Source organism: Hevea brasiliensis, chromosome 16 (assembly GCF_030052815.1).
Source record: "Hevea brasiliensis isolate MT/VB/25A 57/8 chromosome 16, ASM3005281v1, whole genome shotgun sequence".
In the NCBI taxonomy this organism is placed as follows: domain Eukaryota; kingdom Viridiplantae; phylum Streptophyta; class Magnoliopsida; order Malpighiales; family Euphorbiaceae; genus Hevea; species Hevea brasiliensis.
Window position 1 is genome coordinate 68,399,123 of NC_079508.1, and position 25,933 is coordinate 68,425,055.

The 25,933-nt window shown below is 35.0% G+C and overlaps 1 protein-coding gene and 1 pseudogene across 1 annotated transcript; one reads left to right on the forward strand and one right to left on the reverse strand.

Moving 5' to 3' along the window:
* Positions 1-694: 694 nt before the first annotated feature.
* On the reverse strand, positions 695-4,780 carry LOC110641189 (lysophospholipid acyltransferase 1). Its single transcript, XM_058137791.1, has 8 exons — positions 4,301-4,780; positions 3,782-3,837; positions 3,403-3,623; positions 2,919-3,327; positions 2,264-2,349; positions 1,356-1,419; positions 1,111-1,229; positions 695-1,011 (listed from the first exon to the last, which is right to left on the reverse strand). The coding sequence occupies exons 1-8, from the start codon at positions 4,600-4,602 to the stop codon at positions 871-873; spliced, it is 1,398 nt and encodes a 465-aa protein (XP_057993774.1). The 5' UTR covers positions 4,603-4,780; the 3' UTR covers positions 695-870.
* A 15,227-nt stretch (positions 4,781-20,007) lies between these two features.
* Positions 20,008-25,416, forward strand: LOC110641218 (uncharacterized; annotated as a pseudogene).
* The last annotated feature ends 517 nt before the right edge of the window (positions 25,417-25,933 follow it).

Sequence of the window (25,933 nt, forward strand, 5' to 3'; positions counted from 1 at the left end):
CAACGCAAAATTATAATGATTTTGCATATTAATTTTTATGTTTCATGTTCATACACACTCCGCAAACGTGGGATCCCAAACAACAGCTTAATTGTTTGGTTAGAGCTTGAGCAACACTGCTTTCTCATTGTTACATGCTAAAGAGTAATCCAACAGAATAGTCCAGTTGAAACCATCTCCTATATTCCCTATGTAATTGCTTTTCACGTTTATTAGTTTTTGTGTAATTGTAAAATGCAATTAGCATCCACATAGAAGAAGTGCATGCGAGCTTCAGTAATAGGGGTCCATTTACTTTTGGAACTCTTATCATTACCTTACATCCTGTGGCCATCTCAAGCCTTTTGTCAATTCAGGTACTAATCCAAAGGGAGTCGATGCGGAGATCATTTGCTAAGACCAACAGATTCAAAAGCAAGACTTGAAATATTTCTAACACGCAAGGAAGTCATACAAACATTACCTATTTAATGGTCATACTACAACAGCTATATGTACGTGTGACCTGTCGTAATCAACTTATTTCTGGCCAGGTTTGTGTTTTGATAGAAAATAATTGCTGAAATTTCCCCACAATCTATTCCACCATGAGGCCTGGAATTTCTGCAAGGCAATCTTCCGGCCGAGATTAGTGTTTCTAATTGGGGTGTGTGCGTGCTCTGCCCAACCTATGATTGCAAACAATCTCAAAGGATTGCTAATTGAAAGGGTAAAACTTGAAATTTAAGTTGAAATTTGGCAGTCGTAACAATTTCCAAGAGAAGGAAAAAAACCAAGAAATGTTACAAATGAACAGCTGATGTAGATATCTGCGGTTCTCCTGATCCCATTTCAAGAACTGGAACGAAAAGAGAGGTAGCAATTTCTACCTCACTGGTCCTTCTGAGCTTTGGACCTGGCAGGCCTTGCTGGTTTAATTATGTAGCCAAGAAGGATCATTGTTATGGGCAGAATGGTGCCAATGAAATACACACTGCCATATGCAGCAATTGTTTCATTCAAGCTTAATACCTGCGTTGCACAACAAGAGGAACATTAGAGAGCTAAAGAAAATGATATATCAATCTACTTTCTAAACAGTTCGATTAAGTGAGAAGAGGCAGAGCTAACCATGAAACCAACAGAGGAGTAATTAAGAACCAAAACTGTGTAAGCAAAATTCACGAACACTAGCATCTTCTTGATTAGAGCCATTTTCGGAGGTATAGCTTGTTGCCATCTGTATATGACTGCTCAGAGTTGGGGGGAGGGGAGATGTTAGCCAGCTCTCCCAATTTTATTTGGAGTTAAATCGCCTAAACAGTAAGAAATAAAGTAAAATTTAAGGAAGGGGACGGGGAACATCTGGTCAATACCTCTTGAACCAGAAATCATCAATGCTGACTGGACAAAGAATATGATGTATCCAGGATACAATCCCTGTGATTTGTTGAAAAAAGTTAAGAGACAGGAAAATTCAAATGACTTGAAGAGAATAATATAAATGCAGCAAGTCTTCATATCATGGAAATGTCAACTTGACAGGAAACCTATATGGTAAGGCAAAGCAGCAAGACTTCATGAAATGGATAGGTATTGCTGGGAAGATAATTAGAGATTACCAGGAAACTTGAGTAGGTGAATGAGTAAAGTAAAATACTGTTTTAGAAGCCGAAATATTGAACACTAGGATAGATAATATTGCTAACCAGAGGTCAGAGCTCCATTCAAATGTTGAAAATATAACGTAAAAAAGAGCATTTCAATCCCCTATAGATAAAAAAGATGACTTGGAATTGATAACACTAAATAATCATTCTCTCTCTCTCTCTCTTTTTTTTTTTTATTACAACAGCAATTGACATGCAAAAATTGCAAAGAACATTAGTCAGGACTCAGAAAAGTTGAATTACAGGCCAATAACTATGGCATCTCCAGCGGTTACAGTTGAAGTATCATAATTCTCAATAAATAGCTAGCTAAAAAAAAAAAAATAAAGTTAAGATCAATGTTAATGGTGTAAAACTTCAGGAAAGAATGGGAGGTGGGGGGAGGGGGTTCAACATGAAACCTAGAAATCATACATGCCTATTACTGAAATAATTTGCCAGGATAACATTCATGCACGGTTATTAGTGAACCACTGTATAAACATATTTCCCAAGTAAGCTTGACAGAAGACTACATGCTTTGGCAATTGTATTATAGAATCTAAACCAAGATATGAAATAAACAAGAGATGATAGAAGCAAATACAGAACAAAATAAATGATTGAGTACTCACATGCCAAACAGCACTGGTGGTCTGAGTGGCCAACAACTGAAAGAAACCTGGCTTTTTACCCTTCTGGATAAGTCTTTCATAAACGTCTACAACAATGCAAATATTAGATAAAAGTTAGTGCATTACATTCCCACTCGTTGCTTCAAGATTGCACTGCATAATCATACACAAATAAGATGCTCATAGGAAAATGAAGTAACCATGGTTCATCATCTTAGAGAGCTACAAGTAGTCAAGACTAACGTCATTCCTTTACAGAAATTGCTTTCACTCACTAACTATGCAATAACGTAAATGTCTCTAGGTTTCATCATCCCAATGATTAACAACCAATCAAAGCAAATGACCCAATGAAAACATGAAATAATAATAATAATAATAATAATAATAATAATAATAATAATAATAATAATAAATAAATAAATAAATAAATAAGAAAGATCAATGCCAAATGTATTTTACATGTGACAGATTGTAATTCAGATTCACAATTTCACATGTCCAATTATATAGCTTAGTTGGATTTTCTCACCATAGGAAAAGGTTAAATAAAGTTATGGCTGCATGCTTTTAACATATATGTCTATCCTACTAATAAAAATGAGCTGATAGGAAGAAAGAACAGCTTGAGATTTGAAAAAGCTGATAGACTTGCAATGGCGAAGCCATGTGCTGACTTGTATGTTCCACACAAGTGGCAGCTCAACTGAACTCTTTGCAAACTCAACACCTAGAATATCAACATTTTTAGCACGATCCCATCGTGTCTTTGGGGAAGAAGTATCTGTCCAACCACTAAAACCCAGGCCAGAGATAATAATAGAGGCCTCAGAAATTGACCAGATGAAATAGTATTTCCAACGTGCTGTGAAGCCGGACATATACTGGTAACTCAACCGTTTCCAGAAGCCCCATTCTTGGTACACAGGATCAGTGAACTGGGACAAGGGAAAGTGGGGCACCAAGTATAGATACAGGGCCATGCAAAAAGCAGCTTGAATAAGAGCTCGAATTGTTGCACCATATGGTGATGGAGAGGGTCCTCCCTCTGTATGAGCCCATATCTGCAAAGTTAAAATAACATAGTTGAGAACATTTGAGTCTACCCATAGCAGCAGAAGCAAACACAATAAACCTACCCCCTTCCTTTCAGTCCACTCAAGATAGTCCTTCACTTCATAAACAGGACCAGCAAAGTGGCTACCACAGCAGAGGCAGTAACCAAAGTACTCAATCAATGAGGGCAATTTAATCAGCCGGTTTTTCTTCTGAGACTCCTGTAGTTCCTTCTCATCTAACAATCCATCATTGTAATTTATTGCGCACGATATGACTTTCAGCGTTAACACCATTAAGGCCCCTAAATATTAAAGAAACAACTTGAATGATGCAATAGAGAATGGTTTTCACAAATTATAGAGATTCCTACTGTAATCATTCTATTCTAATAGTGTTATCACTCTTTCAACTTGTTAGGAGGAACACAGGGAAATTACAAAGGCTATAAATTGTGCTTACCAGTGGCATCAATTCCTCCTTCCTTCCACGCATCTCCACTCATGTAATAAACATGGCTACAATCACATTTCAAGAATAATGATTTATTTTGTTATATTTAATTAACATGTCCAAATAGTGTTTAGAATATAATTAGCAAGATCAGTAAAAAAATAAATAAAATTGAAAATTATAATCCATAGTCGAACTAACAATTTATCCTCCCCAAGGATATGAACTCAAAAATCCTAATCAACAGGAAACTTAAATTTCAGTTTTTCTTTTTCTTTGATTTTCGATTCTACTTGCATTTACCCCCCAGAAACCTTAAAATAAAACTTTTGCCAAAAAAAAAAAAATCTAATAAACAAACGAGCAAGCTTCTTGGAGCAATTTAACATATAGACTTAATCAAGCGACAATCACCACATTAAACCAATGAAAAAACTTTAAACTTTAGTAAATCAACTCCTTTAATTCAAAACATAAAACATAACCAATTGGTTCAATAAAAAAAGATGAATCGAATTAAAAACATACCACCCAATGAGGTAACCAAATCCCAGAATGAACGTAAGGATTCCACAGTAGGGGCGAAACAGAAGCATGGAAGCGTAACCCAACAACATGGGCACCAAAAAATGAAGATTTGAATAAAACCCGAATGAGAGATACGAAAGAAAAGCCCCAGACAAGGCCGCGAATAGGTGCTTTCCGAGTTTACCAGGGACGAGTCGATGGATGAAACTCACTGGAATCGTCACCACGAAGCAGAGCAGGAACCGCAGCACAGGGATAGATACCCCGATCACCGCGGACATGGATTCCATGTCTAAACCCATATTCAATTCGTGTGCTGCGGTGCGTCCACTTTGGATCGTACAGGCGAGTGAACTTGACTGGGTGCTTCTCTGGACTCACCCAGTTAACAACCAGTTTAAGCAGGCTGCTCTCCTGGGAAGGCAGAAAACAAACCAAAAGGGAGTTAAAAGTTTCTGAGATTTGTGCTTTTCCCAACTATCTTCGCCTTGTGAAATTACTGAATTACCCTTAAAAACTGTTTGACCTTACCCGGGAGGTGATTCTGTGTATTGATGCTTATGCAGGCTTTTGCCGCGTGCACTACAAGGTTGGACCCTCTTCCCAAATCGTGCTCTAAAAAGGTCAAAATGAAGGACGGAAAGATAGAATATATGTGGTTTTGATCACAGATGATAAACTGCAGAGATTTTATATGTGGGAGGCGATTGTTGGAAGATCACGCCCTATTAAGTGAGGCGGTTATTACACATTGCTGCCCTGCCTTGAAATGATCGAAGCAAACATTACCGCGTTGTCAGAATCGGATCTCGGACGGTGTAATTTGAGGAAATTGAGCGCAATCGATAATTTACGGTATTTTCAAAGCAATGCTCTTCTACAGTTCGAACGAAGGAAAACCTTAATTTAAATTCAGTCAATATTGGTCCTTTGAATTTCGTATTGATTGTAAATGATATGTGTAAGTGATTATATGATTTAATATATCTTAATAATTTTGTTAATGATAAATTTATAATTAATTATAATTTTTTTTAAAATAGTAATAAGTAAATATGTTAATTAATATATTATTTTTAAAATTAAAAATTATTTAACATATATTAATAAAAAAATAAATAAAATAAAATAAAAGAGACATATGCCATGTGATAATTTTTTTTGTATTATTATTAAAATTCTTATATTTTAAATATAAAACATGTTTTGTGTTTAAATTTATAAATAATTTTTTAGAGAATAATTATTTAAATATATTAATATAAATTTTTTAAAAAATAATTCATCCTTTTTTCCAATTTAATAGAAAAATTAATAAAAATGATTTTTGGATATATATATAATATAATGATTAGAGTTTTAAATGTGTGGAATTGTAAACTTAAACATTTTAAGATTCTAAAAAGATTAAAAAAATAGATAATTATTATTATTTTATATGACATAAGATTTTAGTATTTTAGTGTTGAAATTTAAAAATATTTATGTTAAAGTTTATATTTAATATAAGAAAGGAGACTTTTTATTTCTTTTAAAAGGTTTTACTTTAAAAATTAATATAAAATATATTTTTTAAATAAAATATTTTTAAAACATTATAAACTATACTAAAATTCTAATTTATACTTTAAATAAAATTAATATTTTGAATAAAATTCAAATAAATAAATAACCTAGTAATAAATAAAAAATTTTAAATTTAAGGACCAATATAATTTTAAATATATATGGCCACATTAATTTATTTTCATAATGTTGGGGGTTAATTTAATTTAAAAATGTATAATTATATTAAAATTTTTTTTTATATTATTTTTTCTTAATAAACCTAGGGTATCATAGCCCCTTTGCTTCCTCCCTCCATCTTTACATCTTAGAGTAGATTGATAAATTATTTTTCTATCCAATGCTTCAATAAACTTTTTTCTAAGGCAAACTCTTAAAAACTCATCTATAAGCTTATTAAACTATTTGACAAAAAATAACTTATTAATATACTTCATAATGTAATAAATATCCATTAAAATATTATAAATTAAGTATGCATGATTACTAATGAGAATTACTTGTACTAAAAAATGTTCATACATTTAATGGAAGCTTTAATGAAGTCTTGTCAACCTAAGCAGTCCTTATTCATGTTATACACATACATATATATCATAGAACATCATATTAATATTTGTTGACACCATATTTTGGCCGATCACCGAAGTCAATGAACTTTGAAAATTGACTCCAACTGACATTCTTCAGTTACAAGTGACTCGATCGGGAAATAAACCGATCCTGCATCTAGTCAAATGCTTTCCGATCTCTCGACAAAGGAGATCACACCAATATCAAGTCTCTATGCCGTCTAATCTCATTTCCGATCTCTCGTCAAAGGTGATCAAACCAATATCAGGTCTCCGTGCCATCCAGTCTTATTTCCGATCTCTCATTCACAAATATTGTGGAAAAATCATTTAATAAAGTTAAGGTTTTAGTCCGACTCAATGGTGTTTCTGATCTTAAGTATTCAAATCAAGTTTCCAATTTTAATGATCTAAAGTTCTATCCGGTGTTTAGTCTCAGCTTAGGCCGATCTCATGGTTACAGTGTTCTTCCGACCTCTTATACTTAGATTAATAATCGCTTTTAAGTTTGATGTCCTAATACGTTCAAACAATCAAGCACTCATACAATTTGGATACTTTCCGATCTCATCAAGAAATTGAACAAAAGGGATTTCATTTCATCTCAAAATAAAGGTTACAAGTCATTCGGCTGGGGGTGACAGCCTGTTCTACATTGACATTTCGCTCAGTCTCCCTCTCTCTCTCGGTTTCCTCCTCGCTCTCCTCTTCGTCTCTAGGAGCAAGATCCACCATTCAGGAAAAGTCTTCCCCAGGATAACGCCTCTCGAGCTCGGCTAGAAGATCGCTGTGTGCATTCACATAAGCACCAGCTTCCCTCGTTACAGTCTCTTCTTCCTTCGCTTTGAGCTCCTCAGTAAGGTGGGTGACGTCGGCAGTTCGGAGTGACCGAGCTTTCCCAAGTTCACGAGCCTGCTCGGCCAGCTTATCCTTGTAGGATTTCATCTGACCTTCGATTTCAGCAATGTAGTCTTGGGCGGATAAAAGTTGAGCTCGGGCGGAAGCCATGTCCTGGACCACTTTCAGAATCTCCTGCCTCAGAAGATGAGCCTTTTCCCTGATTATGTGCTGATTCACCAGGCTCTCTACGCTCAAACTCATTGTCTGAGCCAGGAGATCGTCAATGCTACTCGAGGTCAGCCTGTTCTGGCCCTCCTGGAGGCATATGGTAGCATCCACAACTTTGGCCAAGCCTGAATTCTCCCGAATGGATCGGTTCTTCTCCAGAGAATGAATGAGGACTTGGGCATCGCGAGAAAGGGTCCTCACAGTAGGTTAGGAAGACCCCCCTTCAGCACTCGAAGGAACAGGTGGAGGTGGTGGCTCTTTTTATCAAGGGGGAGAAGGAGCTACCTCTACTTCTGGGATCGGTTGTACCGAAGGTCGGGACGAGTCTCCCGGCAATTCTCCCGAATCCCGCCTTAGCGTTTGTGACGCCGCGGCGATCTTCATTTCTCGTACCTTCCGGGAGACTTCTCTTTTCTGCTTGCGGCTCTCCTTTGCGCCTTTGCCTCCAGCCATTTCTGCACAGAAAAATAGTTAGTGAGATTACCTAAATCAGGAGACTAAAGATTCAGGTTCTACCGGTCTCGGGTCCGAGGTTAGAGAGCTATAGTTCATAGTCTTCATTGGCGATCATCCGCATTAGCCACCATCTCAGTTCGGCCATAACAGCGTATAAGCACGAATACTTGTGAGTGGCCGCCTGATCCTTTAATTCCATTACCATGGCACCCTCGTCCCTACTCAGGGCGATCTTCTTTGGAATTGATGGGCCTAGATACTGCCAGCTACATGGGAAACCTTCAAAATCGTTCGGAATCTTGCTCCTCAACATAAAGAAGTGATTCTTCCAATTCTTCAGTGAAGAGGGGAGATCGGTAAAAAGCCCACAATGCGGTTTGGCTTGGAAGAACCAATACTCGTCGTCCTTTTGATGAGTAAGTCTATGCAGCTCGACAAAAACCTTCGCTGTAGGCTCGAGCTTCTTGGCTTGGCATAAGCCTCTAAAAGCCACCAGAATTCGCCATGAGTTCAGATGTACTTGGGCTGTACATATGTGGTGGAGCTTCAGAACGTCCTTGTAGAAGTTGTCAAGAGGAAACCGGAGCCCGGCTTTTAATTGCTCTTTATATATCATGATCGCATCATTTTCTTCAAAGAAGTGATCAGCTCAGATATCGTCATGGCATCTGATAAGCTCGTACGAGTCGGTCCAAAGGTTGTACTCTTGACTAATCAATTGCAGATCGGTTTCTTAGAGGACTGACGGTAACTCATCTACGGGAAGATTTTCTCTCCCAGAGAAAGGTGTTCGTCTTGATTGTACCGCTTGATCGTGGGCTGAAGCAGAGGTCATAGGAGGCTCAGGTCGCCCACTCGGCCTGACCACCTCAACTTCGTCCGACGTCCAAGAAATATGGACGGAAGGGGGGGCTCGCAGCTCTCTGACCCTCGGCACCGCTTATTTTCAAAGAAATAAAAGAAGTTTAACTAAGAGAAGGATTAAAACCCTTACCGGAATGTGATCGGTGCCGGAAAAACTTGAAGAAACAAGAGAAATTTTGAAGTTGCTAGCAAAGTACTGAAAGTGACATAAGAGAGCAACTGACTAACCCTCCCCCTATTTATATTTGTTTAAGCATTTAATGCTCATGAAGTCCCAAGCGGTGCTTCGGTTAGCGGAATCGACCCGCTTTCTTGACACGTCGCGAGAAGGTTCCAGAAACATAATAAATAAAATAAAATGAGATCAGTTAGCTAAGGCTGTCAGATTAGGGCAAATGTTCAGAGTCACAGATTGGCTAAGGATGATTTAGTTAGGGACCAGATCGGATATGCACATCAGAGATCGGAAATTAACCAATGCAATAATTAAATAATGACCTTCAAATAAAATTTCATTTCATTTTCAAAAGGTCAGATTATATCATTTGGGTGATCCCAAGAGATTGGATTACACCATTGAGAGAACCTTCAAAGATCAAATTTCATCGTTTGGGTGATCTCAAATCGAAGAGTTCGGGGAGAGGGGCCCGATATGAGAGATCCGAAAAGGGTCATAATAGAGAGATCGGAAGAAATGAGAGATCGGAAAGCACGAAGAGGATGAGATGACTTCTAATAACTCTCTACATAATCAGAGCCGAGGTAGTTAAAGCGTTGCAGGCATGATCAAATCTTCACCACATGCCTCATTTGTAGAATCGCCCACCTTTCTGACAGATGACAGTTATGACAGTTCTGTACATCACAATACCCACCATTGATTATACTTGCAAGGACGAACTCAGAGCCCTTGGATCAAAAACAGACGATAGGTCCAGCGCCTTTTATTCCCAGCCCTCGGATCCATCTTGTAAGGCAGGATCCTGAGCCATTGGATTAGGAAGAGAAAGGATGGATATTCTGGATAGGATCCCAGTCGTCCGTTTTGATTCTCTTTAATTTTCAGACATCAGATTATGTCCTTTTAAATCCAAAGCTTCCGTCTCCCCAAGGGGAGATCCTGACCCTTCATTAGTAGTACCCGTTCCCTATAAATACCTGCATGCAATACTGTAGAAGCAACGGACAAATAAAGGGTGGTGGTGATTATAGTGGAAAGGCTCTGAAATTTAATTCAGTCTTGCTGCATTACCATTCTAAGCTTGCATGAAAATTGAGAAACTTCAGAAACTAGTTTTCTCCAGTATCTCCATTGATAGAGAGTTTTCGAACCCTAAAATCCTTCATTTTCAGTTTGTTCATCACTTTACTACACCATTTTCGTTCAGTTACGTCTTCATCACCCCAACATTAACACATTATTCTTTTAGCTTGATCTCATTCTGACCCAGTTTCCGTCGCTTCGGTTCAACAGCTTTTTAACCTGGCTTTTGCAAGCTCGAAGTAAGTATTGGTCCTTGTATCACCAGCTTTCAACTCAACAATATTTGTGATATTCAGAGTCAGTTTGATAGCCTCGACCTCACACAGATAAGTATCCAGACTGTTACCTTGTAGAACGCTCGTGTTTTACTCTCTCTGTTTTTATTCTCAAAATTTTCATTAAGCTCAGTTATACTAAAAATCCCCACGTAGATCCTTCAGGCCAATAGTTATTCTCTTGAGTTTACTTTTTCTATTCATCAGTTCACGTTATTTATTTGTTCTTAGTTTTTACTTCCTTCGAACATAGGCGTTCTGGTTACGGGTAACTTGTAGGCAATTTAGTAAAATGTTGGTAGCAGTATCTTAATGTGAAAGTCTCTTTAAATAAATAAAATAACTAAAGAATGAAAAGGGAATCTGAGGAAAAGTTATGAGGTCGGGCTACTAAACAAGTCTAGAAAATAACATAATAGAGCGGGAACCGAAATAAGGTTGGACCCCAGATTAATAACCGAGAGAGATCGGATGTAGCCAGCCAAAGAGTTCGGACAAGGTAGTCATATACGAGATCGGTGAAAAGTTCGGTCTTATGTCACGAACACTTTAAGAGGTCGGGAGAGAGTTCTTACCTGATCCTCATTCAAACAAAACACGGAGATCAGAGGAGAGTTCTTATCCGAGATCCTTCATTAAAATTTTAAGCCGAACACTTTAAGAGGTCGGGGGAGAGTTCTTACCTGATCCTCATTTAAACAAAACACGGAGATCGAAGGAGAGTTCTTATCCGAGATCCTTCATTAAAACTTTAAGCCGAATACTTTAAGAGGTCGGGGGAGAGTTCTTACCTGATCCTCATTCAAACAAAACACGGAGATCAGAGGAGAGTTCTTATCCGAGATCCTCCATTTAAAATTTTGAACCAAAGAGGTCGGGGGAGAGTTCTTACCTGATCCTCATTCAAACAAAACACGGAGATCGGAGGAGAGTTCTTATCCGAGATCCTTCATCAAATTTTAAACCAAACACCCTAAGAGATAGGGGAAGAGTTCTTACCTGATTCTCGCCTAAATTAAAACAGGGAGATTGGAGGAGAGTTCTTATATGAAATCTCCCACTCAAAACTCTTAATAAAATATATCTAGAGATCGGGAGAAGTTCCCTGCCCGAGCTCTCTTAACAAAATTCAAACTAAATGATATGACCCCAATACGCAAGATAATTTCACTCAAACACTTATTCACTAAAGGGCCATCTCACGAACTTGTGTTCTTGGGTAACCCAAGATAAGTGAAAAATCAAATATTCCTTATTTTTGCACAAAGGATTAACATCATCACTATCCCAACCCCCTAATTACCCTTTTAATTTACGAAAGTGCATAACACTAAATCTGTTTACCCTCATTGAGGGACGAGGCGGGGTGCCTAACACCTTTCCCACCCGTATATGGACCCCGAACCTAAAATCTATGTTTTCGAAGTGGTTACTTTTAATTTATTTTCGCGAATGATTTTCTTTAATTTCCCTCAAAATTAAAGTGGCGACTCCTCACTTTTCCCACTTCAGTGAAGAGCTTTCGTCCAGGCGACCGCAAAATATCTTACGACAATATTTAACTCAAATAAAGAGATTTTTAAAAATAATTTAGTATTTTTATGTTATAGTATGTTAACATAATATAATTATATTAAAATATTCATAATAATATATAAATTATTAATTCACATTTTTTAGTGTTTGGACACTCAAAAAATAGTCAACAAATAATAATTTTCTGATTAAAAAAATGAAATCATTTTAAAGAAAATGATTTTATATTTTTTAAAAAATAAATTATTTTTTAAATTTTGATAATCTTATTAAAATATTAAAATACTTATATATGTATAAAATATATTATACCATTAGTATAATATTGTATATGATAATGAAAAATATTTTTTTATGAAAAATAATTTTTATAAAAAATAATTTTTATATAAATTATATTTCACAAAATAAATAGAGTCTCAAATTTATTTATTTTTATCATTGAAACAATTATTAATATAATTTAAAGTTAAATAATATTAAAACTTCATTTAAAGTTAAATTTAATATAAAATAATTTAATATTTTTATTACTTTTTTAAAGTTTTTAAAATATTTTTTTAACTTTCTAAATTTTAATTTATGGAATTAAGTAATTCATGTATCATGTGCTATATAATGATAAAATTACCATAAATATAATTTATTTTTATAAAACTATAATTTAAAGAAAATTGCAATGTTATGATGTGTTCTCGCTTGATGGGGCTTATGAACCCACAAATAATGCTTTTACGTTTTTCACTAGTAAATGATAAGAAAAACTAACACTATGCTTGGAAAATTTTTTAGAATAGAAGTAAAATAAAGGCTAAAAAATAAAGAATATATATTTTATATTTATTTATTTATTTATTATTTTTACTTAGATGAATAAAAAATAAAAAAAATTATTTCCTCTTGTTTGAAAATAAAAAAATAAAAAAAAATAAAATTATGATAAATATATAATTTTATTCTACATACTTGAAAAACTTAAATTAAAAGTGTAATGTGTGGTACACTTTTCTATCAACTCTTCTCATTTTCCATCTGATTTAGAGAGCAAATAATATATCAAAATAAATATTATTTTATCAATAATAAGAAATTGGGTTTGCAACCTTTACGCAATGGTGGATATCAATTGTTGAGAAATTTTGTGGCGTTTCTTTTGTGTCAAACTCATTAGCAATCACCTGTTGGATTATTTAGAAAGATTGGAACAAGGCTACTTTTGAGCATTGTCAATTAAATCCTTAAGAATCATCTCTTCGTATTCATGCTAACCTCTCTTAATTGGATTAAGCCCTATCTCTCAAGATCCCTTCAATCCCTGGAATCTTTCCTCCTTCTTCTATAGTTTCTTGGATTCCCTCACCCCAAGGAGTTTTGAAATTCAACTTTGATGTTGCTTGGAAGGATAATTGTTAGGTTGCTTCTATTGTAGTAATGGTTACAAATTTCAACAGTGAGATCATTGATGGTGTAGCAAAGAAACTTATTCAGGCTAGCCCTTTAGTCTGATAATATAATACCCCTAATTTTTAAATAATTATTTTATATATAAATATAAATATTTTAGTGTAACCCCTGGTGTTAGACTAAAATACATGTCTAAGGTGTAAGAAGAGTCTCGTTAGGGGTTCACATGTGGAGTATAGAATCCTATTTTGTGTTCTTCTGTAACTCCTTATTTCTAACTTCTGTGTTATACCTTGGGTAATATAAGAGTATTTCAGTTAGTGTCTTAGTATTTGTGAAGTACGTAGAGATGTAAAATAGAATTAGCAGGCATGTTGAGATCTGCCATGAGGATACGTACTCCAAGAAATGCTATGTTTCTGTCAATACGGGTTTAAGTGGCGTGCCTCTTTGGTATAAGACATGAGGACATAAAGGTGATTTTTAGTAATATAGCTACCCAAAGTGAGAGTGAGAGTACCACTACTGGCAGTCATTGGTGGATAGCCTAGTCATAGTAAGTTCAGGCTATCAGTGGATTCAAGAGATATAAGAGATCAAATGATCTAGTATGTCGGGACGCACCGTAGTAACTAGACAATATTCTCGATATTTGTGTTGTAAGCTATAGATTACAGTACCGACATAGGATTATTGTGTAGAGCTATGTGCTTCCTTGTGGTGCACCATGATTAGGGTGTTTGTAAACAACCTCTGTTTTTGTACGGTTATGTCAAGACAAAGTTTTATTTCTGTAGAGGAGTTAAGAAAACTCTTAGTTAGGGTTTAAGACCCTAGAGATTGAACACCAAAGGTCGCAGTTGGGTGATAACTAGAGTCAGTGACTCAGTTATCCTACTTTGAGCGCAGAGTTAGAGCATAAGTGGCACAAGACTAGAGGTTTTAGAATGATTACAATGTAATGGTGACACCTACTTGGTGGGATCATCTGGTCTCTGGTATGAGATCGTTGGCAGTGTTGGCATTATAGTGGATGTATTGCCTAAAGTTTAATGAAGATAGCACCTCTTTCGCGTGACATTAAAGCATAAGTACGACTCTACTCTCTAAAGGAGATTAACGGTTATGAATAATATTTGTAGCCTGCGAAATGACATTCTAGGAATGTTGACAATATAAAAAGAGAGCAGACAGCTTTATATAGTTGTGGTAATGGGGTTGAGGTAGTACCTCTCTTGTAGTCAGTTATACTGTAGAGTATGGTAATATTTTTTTGAGGAGAGACAAAAGAGTACTACTAATATAATGATCTATAGAATGATGTCCTAAATGGGATTGGGGAGTGTGGCAGAGAACAGTTGGCCAGGGTATATTGGATAGGGTATAAATTTCATTATAGGAACCATAGGTGATTAGATTTTGATGGATGAAAATCATGTGAATTGAATGACAGGTTATGATGTTCAGTATCTTAAGTTTTGACTAATTGAGTGGTCGAAGGACCAATTCTGAGTATTGTAAAGGTGAAGATGACCTAGTAGAGATACTAAAGGTATAGTTACCTAGCATAACTGTCAGGTCAAGAAGAATGAAGCTAAGGAATAAAGTAATCAAGGGTTCATTTTGGATTAGGATAAAAGAGATGAATTAAAGAGCAAACCAAGTAGCCAAGAATAGGACAAGACTAGGGAGATCAAAGAGAGGTATGAAGCACATCAAGTGCTATCATGAGCAAGGTAAATAGGATGAACTGAAAGGCAATATTAGAAAACCTAGAACGAGGGTACATGAGTGAGGACAGCTGTCAAGATATAGAATACAAAAGTGTAGAACTTAGAGTAGGTCATGGTTCAGGAGTGTCAAGAGCTAAAACATGGGGTTCAGAGTTGCAAGATATGGATCAAACTCTGTTTATTCTTGTTTCCAAGATATGGATCAAACTAAAGTTATTTTATTTTATTATTATTTGATATTTTTCTTTTATATTTTGGGTATGTAGGAGATTCGAATATTCAATCTGTCAGTTGAAACTATCTTTCTTTTATTGAATATAACTATTGTCTTGGAGGTTTCAGGTGACTGGTAATTATAGTACATGGCACCGTTTTAGTCCCTTTTAAAATTTCTCAGCATTAAATTTGTTATTAAATGAAATTTTAAATCAATATTTTAACAATTATTTTACATGTGACTTTCTAGAGTTTTATTTTTATTGAATTTTATTCCGATTTTGATTAAATAATTAATTTTATCAATTATCTCTGCATTAGAGCCATTAGTATTCCGGGAACAGGCCCTTAATGTCTTTATATTGATTGATATCTGACTATAAATTTATCGATGTGTTGTACTAAATTTATTTGAGATTGATTTGATCTTATTGACTCTAAAAAATTATTGAAATAAACTATTGGAATCACACTATCAGTTATTATTTGCTATTTGAATTTTTTTTTTGTTGATTTTGATTGATTTGTATAAATTGATTTTCTATTTTGAATTGGTACATGTGTCAAGTATCTGTTTTTGTTATCTGGTCCCATCATATGGACTATCATAGTATTAGGTTGCATTGTTGAGTCATGCATCATTGCAATTTATGGTTTGCATTAGTATCATATGCATTGATATCTGTAAAAGAGGAGGAAGGTATCTAATATCTGGTAGTGCGCTTACCATCTGGCCTTTGATAATGTGGGGTATCATCACCCTGGTGTATTGTATAAAAAAAAATTTATTGAATAAATTTCTTTTATATATATGTTTTATGAAATTATTTTATTAATGATTTTGATAGCATGAGCATAATTTTATTGAATAGAAAATTTATTATGAAATTAATCAAGCGTCTGCCTGTTCTTATTCCGTTATGTGCTATAATTATCATTCACTGAGCATTAGCTCAAACCACATTTTCTCTGTCTGTTATCTGTTTCAAATCAGTAGAATTCTGCAGCTGATCCAAATATTCAATCCATTTTCTAGAGAGGGACAATCTTTGATTTGTTCTCATGGTATGCCCAAATTTATGTTTTCTCGAGCTAATAATTAGTTTAGTTTATTGAACAGTTTAAGTTTTTATTTTAAATCTGTAGAGACTCCGTAGTTTACTTATGGATCTCTATGATGTTTATTCAATATTTTGTTTATTTGGATTTTATCTATTTTTTAGGATTAGTGAGTGATAATATATTTATTCAAGATACTTTGATAAGGCTTGCATGATTTAAGAATACTTAAATTATGCGCTGATCACGACACAAAATTTTGAGTCGTGAAAATTGAGTACTGAAGATGTCAGAAAAAGACTGAAGAGTGGTTTGAGGTACGAGTTTTGCTATGAAATGATGAAAATAGCTAGGACACTACAACAGACAAAAGAGCTATGCAGATCCTAAGTAAAAAGGATTTAGAGTTTGCAATTGGCGATTATGTATTCCTTAAGGTCTCTCCGATGAAGGGAGTTATGAGATTTAGGAAGAAGGCCAAGCTCTCATCCCGATACATAGGGCCAGCTTGCATCTCGATACACAGAGTCTTTTAAGATTACTGATAGAGTTGGAGCAGAGGCTTATCGATTGGAGTTACCACCAAGCTTTTCTCACGTCCACCCAGTATTCCACATTTCCATGCTTAGGAAGTACATACTTGATCCTTCCCATGTGTTACAACCCGATACAATGGAGTTGAAGGAAAACCTAACCTTCGAGGAGCAGCCAGTATCTATAGTGGACTTTCAGATGAGGTAGCTAAGGTCAAAATAGATCCCTATGGTTAAAGTTTTGTGGAGGAGCCAATCGGTAGAAGAGTGTACTTGGGAGTCAGAGCAGGACATGCGTAACAAGTACTCGTACTTGTCCATTGTGTAATCTTGTAATTCTTTATTATGCCTTGTGTAAAATTCAAAGACAAATTTTCTGCAAGGGGAGGAGAATGTAACACACCTAATTTTTAAATAATTATTTTATATGTAAATATAAATATTTTAGTCTAATCCCTGGTGTTGTAGGCTTTGAGTAGGTATGTTCATTTCATGACAATTAGATCGTCGCCCGGATCTACAATTCGGGCTGAGTAGATAAACTGTGAGAATCACTTCGGAACTGAATCAAAGTTATAGGCTGCCCCACCATTTTCAGACGTCCCGGATGCGTTCTAAGTGTCAAAATTAACATAGGTAAACCCGAACTCTGAGTTTCTTCAATTTTATAGTGCTAGGTTTAGATTAAAAATTCATAAAATATTCGTAGGTAGTTAGAAAATTATAATTCCTTTTGTATTAGCTTAGTAATATTGCTAAGGACCACAGGGCAAATTTTAGAATTTTTAGAGCTCCTTTGGGTGATTTTGGCAAAAGGGTTAGTTGTAGGGACTAAATGGTAATTTTTCAAATTATGTTTGTTGACTGATTGGATAAGCCCAGGAGGGGTCATGTGATGTGATTGAGTTGTGATTGTGAGACTTGTGGATATATAAGTATATTTTGAGTCATTTTATAGATTGGGTAGGTCTTCGGTATAGGGAGAAATCTGTTGGATTTTCGACACAACTTAAAGTGTCTTTGGTTCTTTTAAGCTTGTATTGAGTCAATTATATTAAACAATTGTAATGTAATTATCAGGTGAGCCGGGACAGCCTTTCCCCTCCGCCCAACCACCACAATGACCTCGGTTCACGTCTGTGAGTAAAATATTAATTTTAATTATAATTTCAATATTATTATATGTTCAGGTATGCCCATGCATCACTTATAAATACATATCTATGTAGTAAACATTAGACATTTTTTATATTGCATTCTTAACTGATAAAATACTATGGATGTCGTTTTATGGTAATTTGGAGTAGTGTGCGTATGTTGGTGTGCGTGTGGTATTGGATATGGATCGAACGAGTAGACACAACTGGAGCTTGACTCGCTGGGACCCGATCCTTTTATGAATAAGTCAAGGTAGGCACGGCTCGAGATAATCTCGCTGGCCCTCGCATTTGGTCTATTAAGTAAAAGTCTGGCTTGAGATGTACTCGCTGGCAAAGGTTGGATTAAGAGAGCTGTATAGGGGATTAGCTCCCATATACGTACTGTTTTAATATTATATGGGTGTGTAAGTGCTCCAAATTACCCTTTTTATTATTTACGATGTGATTTGTATGAAAACTATGAAAGTGTTGCATTCCACTCTTTAGGATGCATTAGTTTTAGATAGCTATAGAAATTGTACTTAAAATCGATATTTTACTTTCTGAGTCGAACGCTCACTTCTATTCACCTATTTTTTCAGGATACATGAGGTCATTTATTGAGTGTAACTTGCTCTCTTTTTCACAGGTCTACTATCGGTATTTAATTGTATTTGTTCTTTTATTCTGTTGTAGAACTCTGCATGTATTATTATTATTAATGATGTATTCATTTTGATCTGTTATGTATGAATTAACTAGAATTGTAAGCATGATATATGAGTATGCATGGATCACTATTGGGTTGAATGAGGGAGCTGAGCTCTCATTTGAATTAGTATTGTTATGAGTATGTGGAGGGTAAGCTGAGCTCCCCAAATTATTATATATATTGTGTTTACGGGTCTGATGAGTCAAAAACTCCCCGTTGGATGGTCCATGTTATGGCTGGACTCTGTCTAGTTGATTTCTTGAAATTGGGCTCAATATGGGCCTTAGGATTGGATTAAGGAATAACTATGCTTACTATGGGCCTCGGGGGCTTTAGGCTGGCTCAGGTCCTAGTGCCGATTTGGGCCATAGGTTGGGTCGTGATAGATAAGCTCAGGATCTTTTAGAAGTAGTTTTGATGGCAAAGAACATGAGTGCTATCTCAATCATCTTTGAATCAGATTCAGGGTTACTTATTTCAGCTCTATTTGATCCTCTGTTCTCAAATTAGCATATTCAAGCTTTAGTTATGGCAATCAAAAGTATTATCTCTTATTTTAGAGAAGTACAGTTCTCATTGATTAAAAGGTAAACTAACAAAAAAGCGGATTGTGTTGTAAAACTTTTGTTTAAGAATTCATTGCCTTGTAATTAGGATTTGTAATTTGCCGTAAGAACTTTGCTCTATTCTATTCTGTCTATTGATGCCCTTGTGGCTAGTTAATGCAAAGGATTTGCTTTAAAAAAAAAAAAGAACATAAAGATTATTTTACATTCTCTTTTTATTTTCTTTTCTCAAGAAAAGTGTCACTCTCATATTGTATTTAGGGACATGGGCATAAGATCTGTTACAGTAAATGTTAACTAATTAATTATTAATTTGATTAGAAAATATTTAGAGTTATAAAATTGTTTTAATATATGAACTTGAATGGTTTTTATGATTATTTTATTTTAAATATAGTAAAATTTAATATTTAATTTTTTTAAAAAGTCACTTTATTAAAATAATAATATATATTTTTAAAATATACAATATATAATATTTGTATAGATTGATATAATAAAATATTAAAATTTGATATATTTACTTTTAATAATAAAAATATAGTAATAATATTGATTTAAAAAATAATATTTTATTATAATGTCTATAAGAATAATATATGTTTAAATTTTTTAAAATTTTGAGAAGGCTTTTCAGTTGCGCTTAATTGGACCTAAACCCCTCTGTTTGCAAGCTTTGAACTCATTCTTGTATCACCGAGCCTTGTTTTCCAGGTTGATCATTGAATCTCGTTGTTTTTCATTGGGTTAATTTGTTTTTTTTTTTTTGATGGTATAAGACTCGATTTCGTGTATGAGAACATGTTACTATTGAGTGAATACAATAAATTTATGTTAAAAAAGAAGAGTGAATACCATAAATAAGTATTTTAATTGCTTTCAATCAAGGTCGAAATGCAGAAATCCAATAAAGAGATTGCCGTTTCAAGTAATAACCAGGTTGTGGAAAGCGAAGAAGAGATTGAATCATCGTTTTCTTCTTCAGAGGAAGATGTGGGTGCTTTACAAATGTCCTAAAGGTCGTTACTTTTTTCAATTAATTTAGTTTCCTTTATTTATTTTTTTTTCTTTGATGAGCAGGGGAGCGAGATAGAGAGAGAAATTGCAGATGCTAAGTTTGAGGAGCTGCAAAAGGCAAGGTCTGATGGGTCATGTTCCGTTTATCAAAAGCCCAAGCAAGATATAAAGTCTGGTAGAGCTAACAAAAATATGTACTTTTACAAGTTCGTGATCAAAATCCGTCTGTTTGTACGCCTTCTAATTTTGATTCGATATTGATTTGCTTGGCTTGTCATTGGTGATGTTGCAGTTGGTCATTGTGGTGTCCATGTTTATGTGTGTGTGTGTGTATGTAGGCCAATGGAGGTTAGTTGCAAGAAGCCTGTGAGTCTGTTTCGAGAGGTTGTTCAAGCTCCTAAAGAGGTATTCTTGTTCTTTTCCTTTCTCAGTATTATTATAGGGAGGTTATAGGAAGTCTGAACAGAACGAAAGGATGGGTCAAGGAATGAATGCATTTGTAGGGGGTGGAAGTTGTATCCAAGATAAACTGAAAGAGGCTCAATAAAGATGGTATGGGCATGTCCACACTAAAGCAGTAAATGCACTTTCAGAAAAGGTCGAACATCGAAACTTGTTAAGAGGGAAGATGGAAGAAGATAATAGGTTAGAATGATGCTGTTTGATTTAACGGATGGATAACAACTAGATTGGGAATGAAGCTAATTTGAATTGTTTATTTAGAAGCAGATAAGCATAGCAATACAATTGCACTTTTGGTGCTTATTTATATTCATAGTTTCAAACTTTATTATTGAACTTTGTGTTTTGGATTATTATTCTCCCTAGTATGATTATCGTTTGTTTTCATTATGGTAGTTTCAGCTCATTTACATGATACTGCATGATTGAAGTTTGGGTTGTTTCCCTTTGAAAATGTGAAGTTTCAAATTTTGTAGCAGAAATGATGGAATCAGTTTAGTAGCAGCTTGCTTTTATTGTTTAGTTAATTACGCTGGACATTTGATGTGCATAGATGGTTATTTTTATCGACAGGTGGTATGTGATCCCTGCTTTGTCTTTGTGTGGTAGACTTGATATTGATGGGTAAGCCATATTTGTCAGTATCTGTTATTCAAGAAGCACAATTTTTTTGGTTTTATGGTTTGCTAAGCTTCAATTACTGCTTTGCCTATTAAATGAGAAAGAAGAAAAGATAAAAACAAATGGTGAGTGGGTGGATGAATGTTGAATGAGAGGATACTTAAAGTTCGGAAAGGTGTTTCTTCAATTGATTTGTATAGGTCTACAATTAAGTCTATGCTTCTCATGTAAAAATACATTATTTGATGTTTGCTTTATATTGTCAACAGTGTATGTTTGTCTTCTTTGAGATTGATAATGAAGCGATTTTGGGGTTGGTTGCTTCCATTAATTCACTAATCCCTATGCCTTTCCTTTCCAATTATCTGTTGAGAAAAAAGATCTTACCATGTTAATGTTATTGATTTGTACATCCCTTTTGCTTTTGTAGCTGTTCTTAATTGTTAGGAATGTTATACATGTGCTAGTATCAATAGGGAATTGAGTTGTAATTTTGGGATATCAATCAAATAATTCAAGAATTCTCTAAATTATCTTTCTATCTTCCACTTTCTCTCCCTCAGTCTCTCTGTTTCCCTCCTTCTCCTCCTTCCTCTTTCTTCTATTTTCTTCCTCCTCTCTGTTTCTTCCCCTTTCTTCTATTTTCTTCCCCCATTTCCTCTATTTTGGCCTAGTCACAACAACTGGTATTAGAGCTCAATGATTCTGAGGACCTGACTGTTATTTCTTTAGCAAAACTGGTGAAGAAGAAACATGTGATGGAAAATTCCAAGCTTCTAAGTCCTGAACGAATGCAATCTTGGGAGCAGAAAATTCATGACTTGAGCTAAGAAATGCATGCAACCTTCGAGATGGACCTAGAATGTAAGTGAGAATTGAATAAAAAAATGGATCAAATCTTGGAATTACTAGCTCAAGAGTTGGGTCTTGCCATTGCCACTGAGAAAGAAGGGTGCACAAGTCTAGGTTGTTCCAATCTTGAAGAAGAAGATTGCAATTCTCAGGGCGGTGATGAATGATGATATAGTCGTCGTCTACAAAGAAGGTTCTGGGAAAATTGTTTGCTTCAATCTTGAAGAAGAAGACAAGGATTGTGATGGCAAAGAAGATCAAGTTCTTGCCCTCAAATTGAATTCTTCTTTTAGGGGGTTCACAAAAGGAATGAAATCTTCAATTCAGGATGGTGATAATATAATTGCTGCAATTCAATCTTCTGAAATTCTTGAGGATGACCATGGAGTGTTGATGGATAAATTTGATTTTATTCCAAGGAACTTTATATCAGAATTTTTTTCTTGTTGCTGTGGTTGTTCTTGAGGAAAAAATGAAGCAGTGGAGGGAAGAAATTGGGTGTGGAGGCATCAGTCTTATAGCGGTTGTGATATGGAATTGCAATTAATAATCATGTGATCCTTAAAGAAGAGAGGTTTGAAATGTGGAGAAGACAAAGGAAGAAGATGAATCTTTATCAGAAGAGGACCTCTATCATGAAGGTGTTTCTTGAAATTACTATGCAAAGATTCAGCAATTATGGAAGCAAGAAAAAAGAGGACAGCGATGGACAGTGCACAATTGATTGAGGAGCTGTTTCTTTTCATCCTTGGGGACAAGGATGATCTTCATGGGGAGGGTAATTGCTAGGATTGCTATAAATGTGCTAGTATAAATAGAGAATTGAATTGTGATTTTGGGATGCCAATCAAATAATTCAAGAATTCTCCAAAGTCTCTCTCTATCCTTCTCTCTTTCTCTCCTTCTTCTTCTCCTCCTCCTTCCCCTTTCTTCTATTTTCTTCCCCTTTTCCTCTATTTTCTGTTTGGTTGTGGCCTATTCACAACATAAATTTATTGGAATTCATGGACTATTATCCATAACACTTCATCACGCTATAGTTTTTTCAAGCTTCTATTTAATTGAATTTTGTAACTAGGAATGTTCTTCCCTTAGGCCTTAGCCATGGAGTACATTAACCAAAGGATACTAATTCTGTTTGTCTGGGAATCAGTTAAATATTAGATGGTTCTCAGCTAGTTGATTCTTGTTCTTCAGCATTCTGATTGTTTTTGTATATTGTAGTCGTGTTGTCATTAAAGCTGACAACTCTTGAATTTATTGCTAACTGATATGTTTCTAATTTAATTGGGGTATCAAGAAAAATTGTGTTATTTGTACAATTCCCTCTCTCTCATGGATGTGTAAATAATAGTCACTAATGGATTTTGTAGGTTTAGGAAAAGGTACAATTTTCTATTTGAGAACAACCTTCCTACTGAAAGAGAGGTAACTTTCATAAACTCATTGAGGGCAAATACATTCTTAGTTTCTTGTATTTGTGTTTTTTTTTTTCCTCATACAAATTTACATTTTGGATGTAAAGGAATTAAAGAAGCAACTGAAGAAATCTAATGACCCGAAAGTTATTGATCAATTGAAGAACCGTATATCTTGGATTGTAAGTACTTATGTTTGGTTAAAATTGGATGAAATGTTACTCCAAAACTGATCATATGCCTGACTTGATTACTTATTTGTTTAACCTTGTTTTATCTCTTCCAATCATGTCTTAACAGGATAAACAATTAAAGTTTGAGTCAACAAAACAAACTGATGCTTCAATGCTGGCTGAGCACAAGAAGAAAGAGAGAGAAGCAGCAAAGCAAGGCAAACAGCCATTTTATTTGTAGAAATGTAACGCACTCTTTATCTCTGTGTGCGCGCGCGCGCGCGCGCTATTGTCTCTCTTTTTTGCTATCAGAAAGCAACTTCCAGACGACTTTCCTGAAGTTGCTGATCTCTTAGACTTGTTTTGGCTGTAAAAAGGAAATTGAACCTTGAGCATGCATGTATGCTCTTATCACGTTGATAATGGTGGTTTGCCATTATGAATCAAGGAGCTGAGGCCACTGCATTTGAATTACTTTTGCCATCCATTGAAAGGTAAAGCATGTTTAGTGAAAAAAGCATGGCAAAGTAGTGCTTTGAATATTTTGAATAGAACTGCACTTTAACAATGTTGATACTTGATAGCATGGCTAGTGTTGATGGATCTTCATGTTGTTCTGTGCGGGGACAATAATTACGGCAAGAATGGAAAGTGAGATTTCTACTGAAATAATTGTAGTTAGAAGAATAAATATAAACCCTAGAAGTTGTTGGTCAGGGTCTTTGGCTTTGTATTGCTGCTGGTCGTGATATGCGGACAACTTGAAGTTATTGTCAGAAGCAGTAATCCTTCTTGATAGTTCAAGCCTAATTCAAGTCAAATCATCTGTCTGTTTGTCCCCTTATTTTATTATCATTTTTAGTCTATCCAAGTATTTGCTTAAATGAACGAATAGACAGGTCATTCAGATAGATAGTACATGAATGCTGACTAGCTTGTTCTTTGCAGCTGAAATACGGAAGCAAAGGCTAATCAAGAAATTCTCCAAACTTAAGGTATGTGTTACATGCGAAAAGGATAATAGAGCAATTTGAAAATGTTACCTCTGAAAGTCCATTTAATCAACTACACGGTTTCGCTAACAATTGCATCTTATAAAATGATTTAGGAATCTGGCTGGCTTGAATCTTTCATTGAGGAAAGGAGGAGGAAGGATGCTTCAAAGGACCACAGATACATTCCATACCGCAGGTCCAGTAAAACTGGGGAACAAAGCTGGTGTTTGGTGGTCAACGGAAAGCATAGTTGTTATTCCTTATTCTTTGCCATGGTGGTTTGGATATGCAATCTATGTGCGTTTGGTTGGTTTAAAGAAACCAGAGTACATGACGCATCTGGGTGTCATGGTGCCTTTACTTTTGAGAATTCTGATATGGAAAAAAAAAGAACAAAAAAATATATTTTTGTAGCAGTGGTTTCTGTTAGGCTTAATGTTGATATGACAGGAATTGATTCCACTGATTCTATTTGAGTTAATTACTTGAGAAAGTCCACAGGGAAGATTTGCAATTGAACAAGGAAAAAGAAACTATATTTTTGTAGTTATATTACTTGAAGAACTGAACATGATGGATTTATTCCATCTTAATTGAGTTGTTAATTACTTGATACCTTGTTGCTTTATGTCTAATTGCAAAAGGAATTATACCTGATAAGGATTATCCTGACAATTATTTCTAGCCACAACCATTTATTTCAGTATTTGTAATTGTTCCCTTGCTTTCTGTTCCAGCTTTGTGTTCATGTTCAAATATTAAAGCTATAAAAATTAATTACAAAACTTATTCAAAGTTTAAGCCTTTTTAGTTATCTCTAAATTTTTAGTGTGGTGCTAAATATGTTGGAATTTGCTAAAATGACAGAGGAAAATAAACACAGAGGAAAAAAGGACAAAGCTTATATTTTTTTAATAGCTTTTATTATTTACAAATATTAATTCGGATTTGGTTGAGCACAAGTCCTCTCTCACGAGAAAATGAGGCCTATATTCCATAATTTATGGATATTTTTTTTTGAATTGGGAAAAATTAAAAATTTTTGGGTATACTGAAGCATCTCATAATTTTTCGGATTTAGAAATTCATCCTCAATTCTGACAGAGAGGTGTATTTGGCGTGCCCTTGTTAA

Bases quoted from the DNA above. Each gene is read 5' to 3' on its own strand.
- LOC110641189 (XM_058137791.1), bottom strand. From the start codon at position 4,602: ATGGGTTTAGACATGGAATCCATGTCCGCGGTGATCGGGGTATCTATC. The intron at 2,350-2,918 runs GCAAGTCTATCA...GCATTGTTGTAG, and splicing joins CAGCACATGGCTTCGCCATT to ACGTTTATGAAAGACTTATC. The intron at 1,420-2,263 runs GTGAGTACTCAA...AACAAATCACAG, and splicing joins CCACCAGTGCTGTTTGGCAT to GGATTGTATCCTGGATACAT.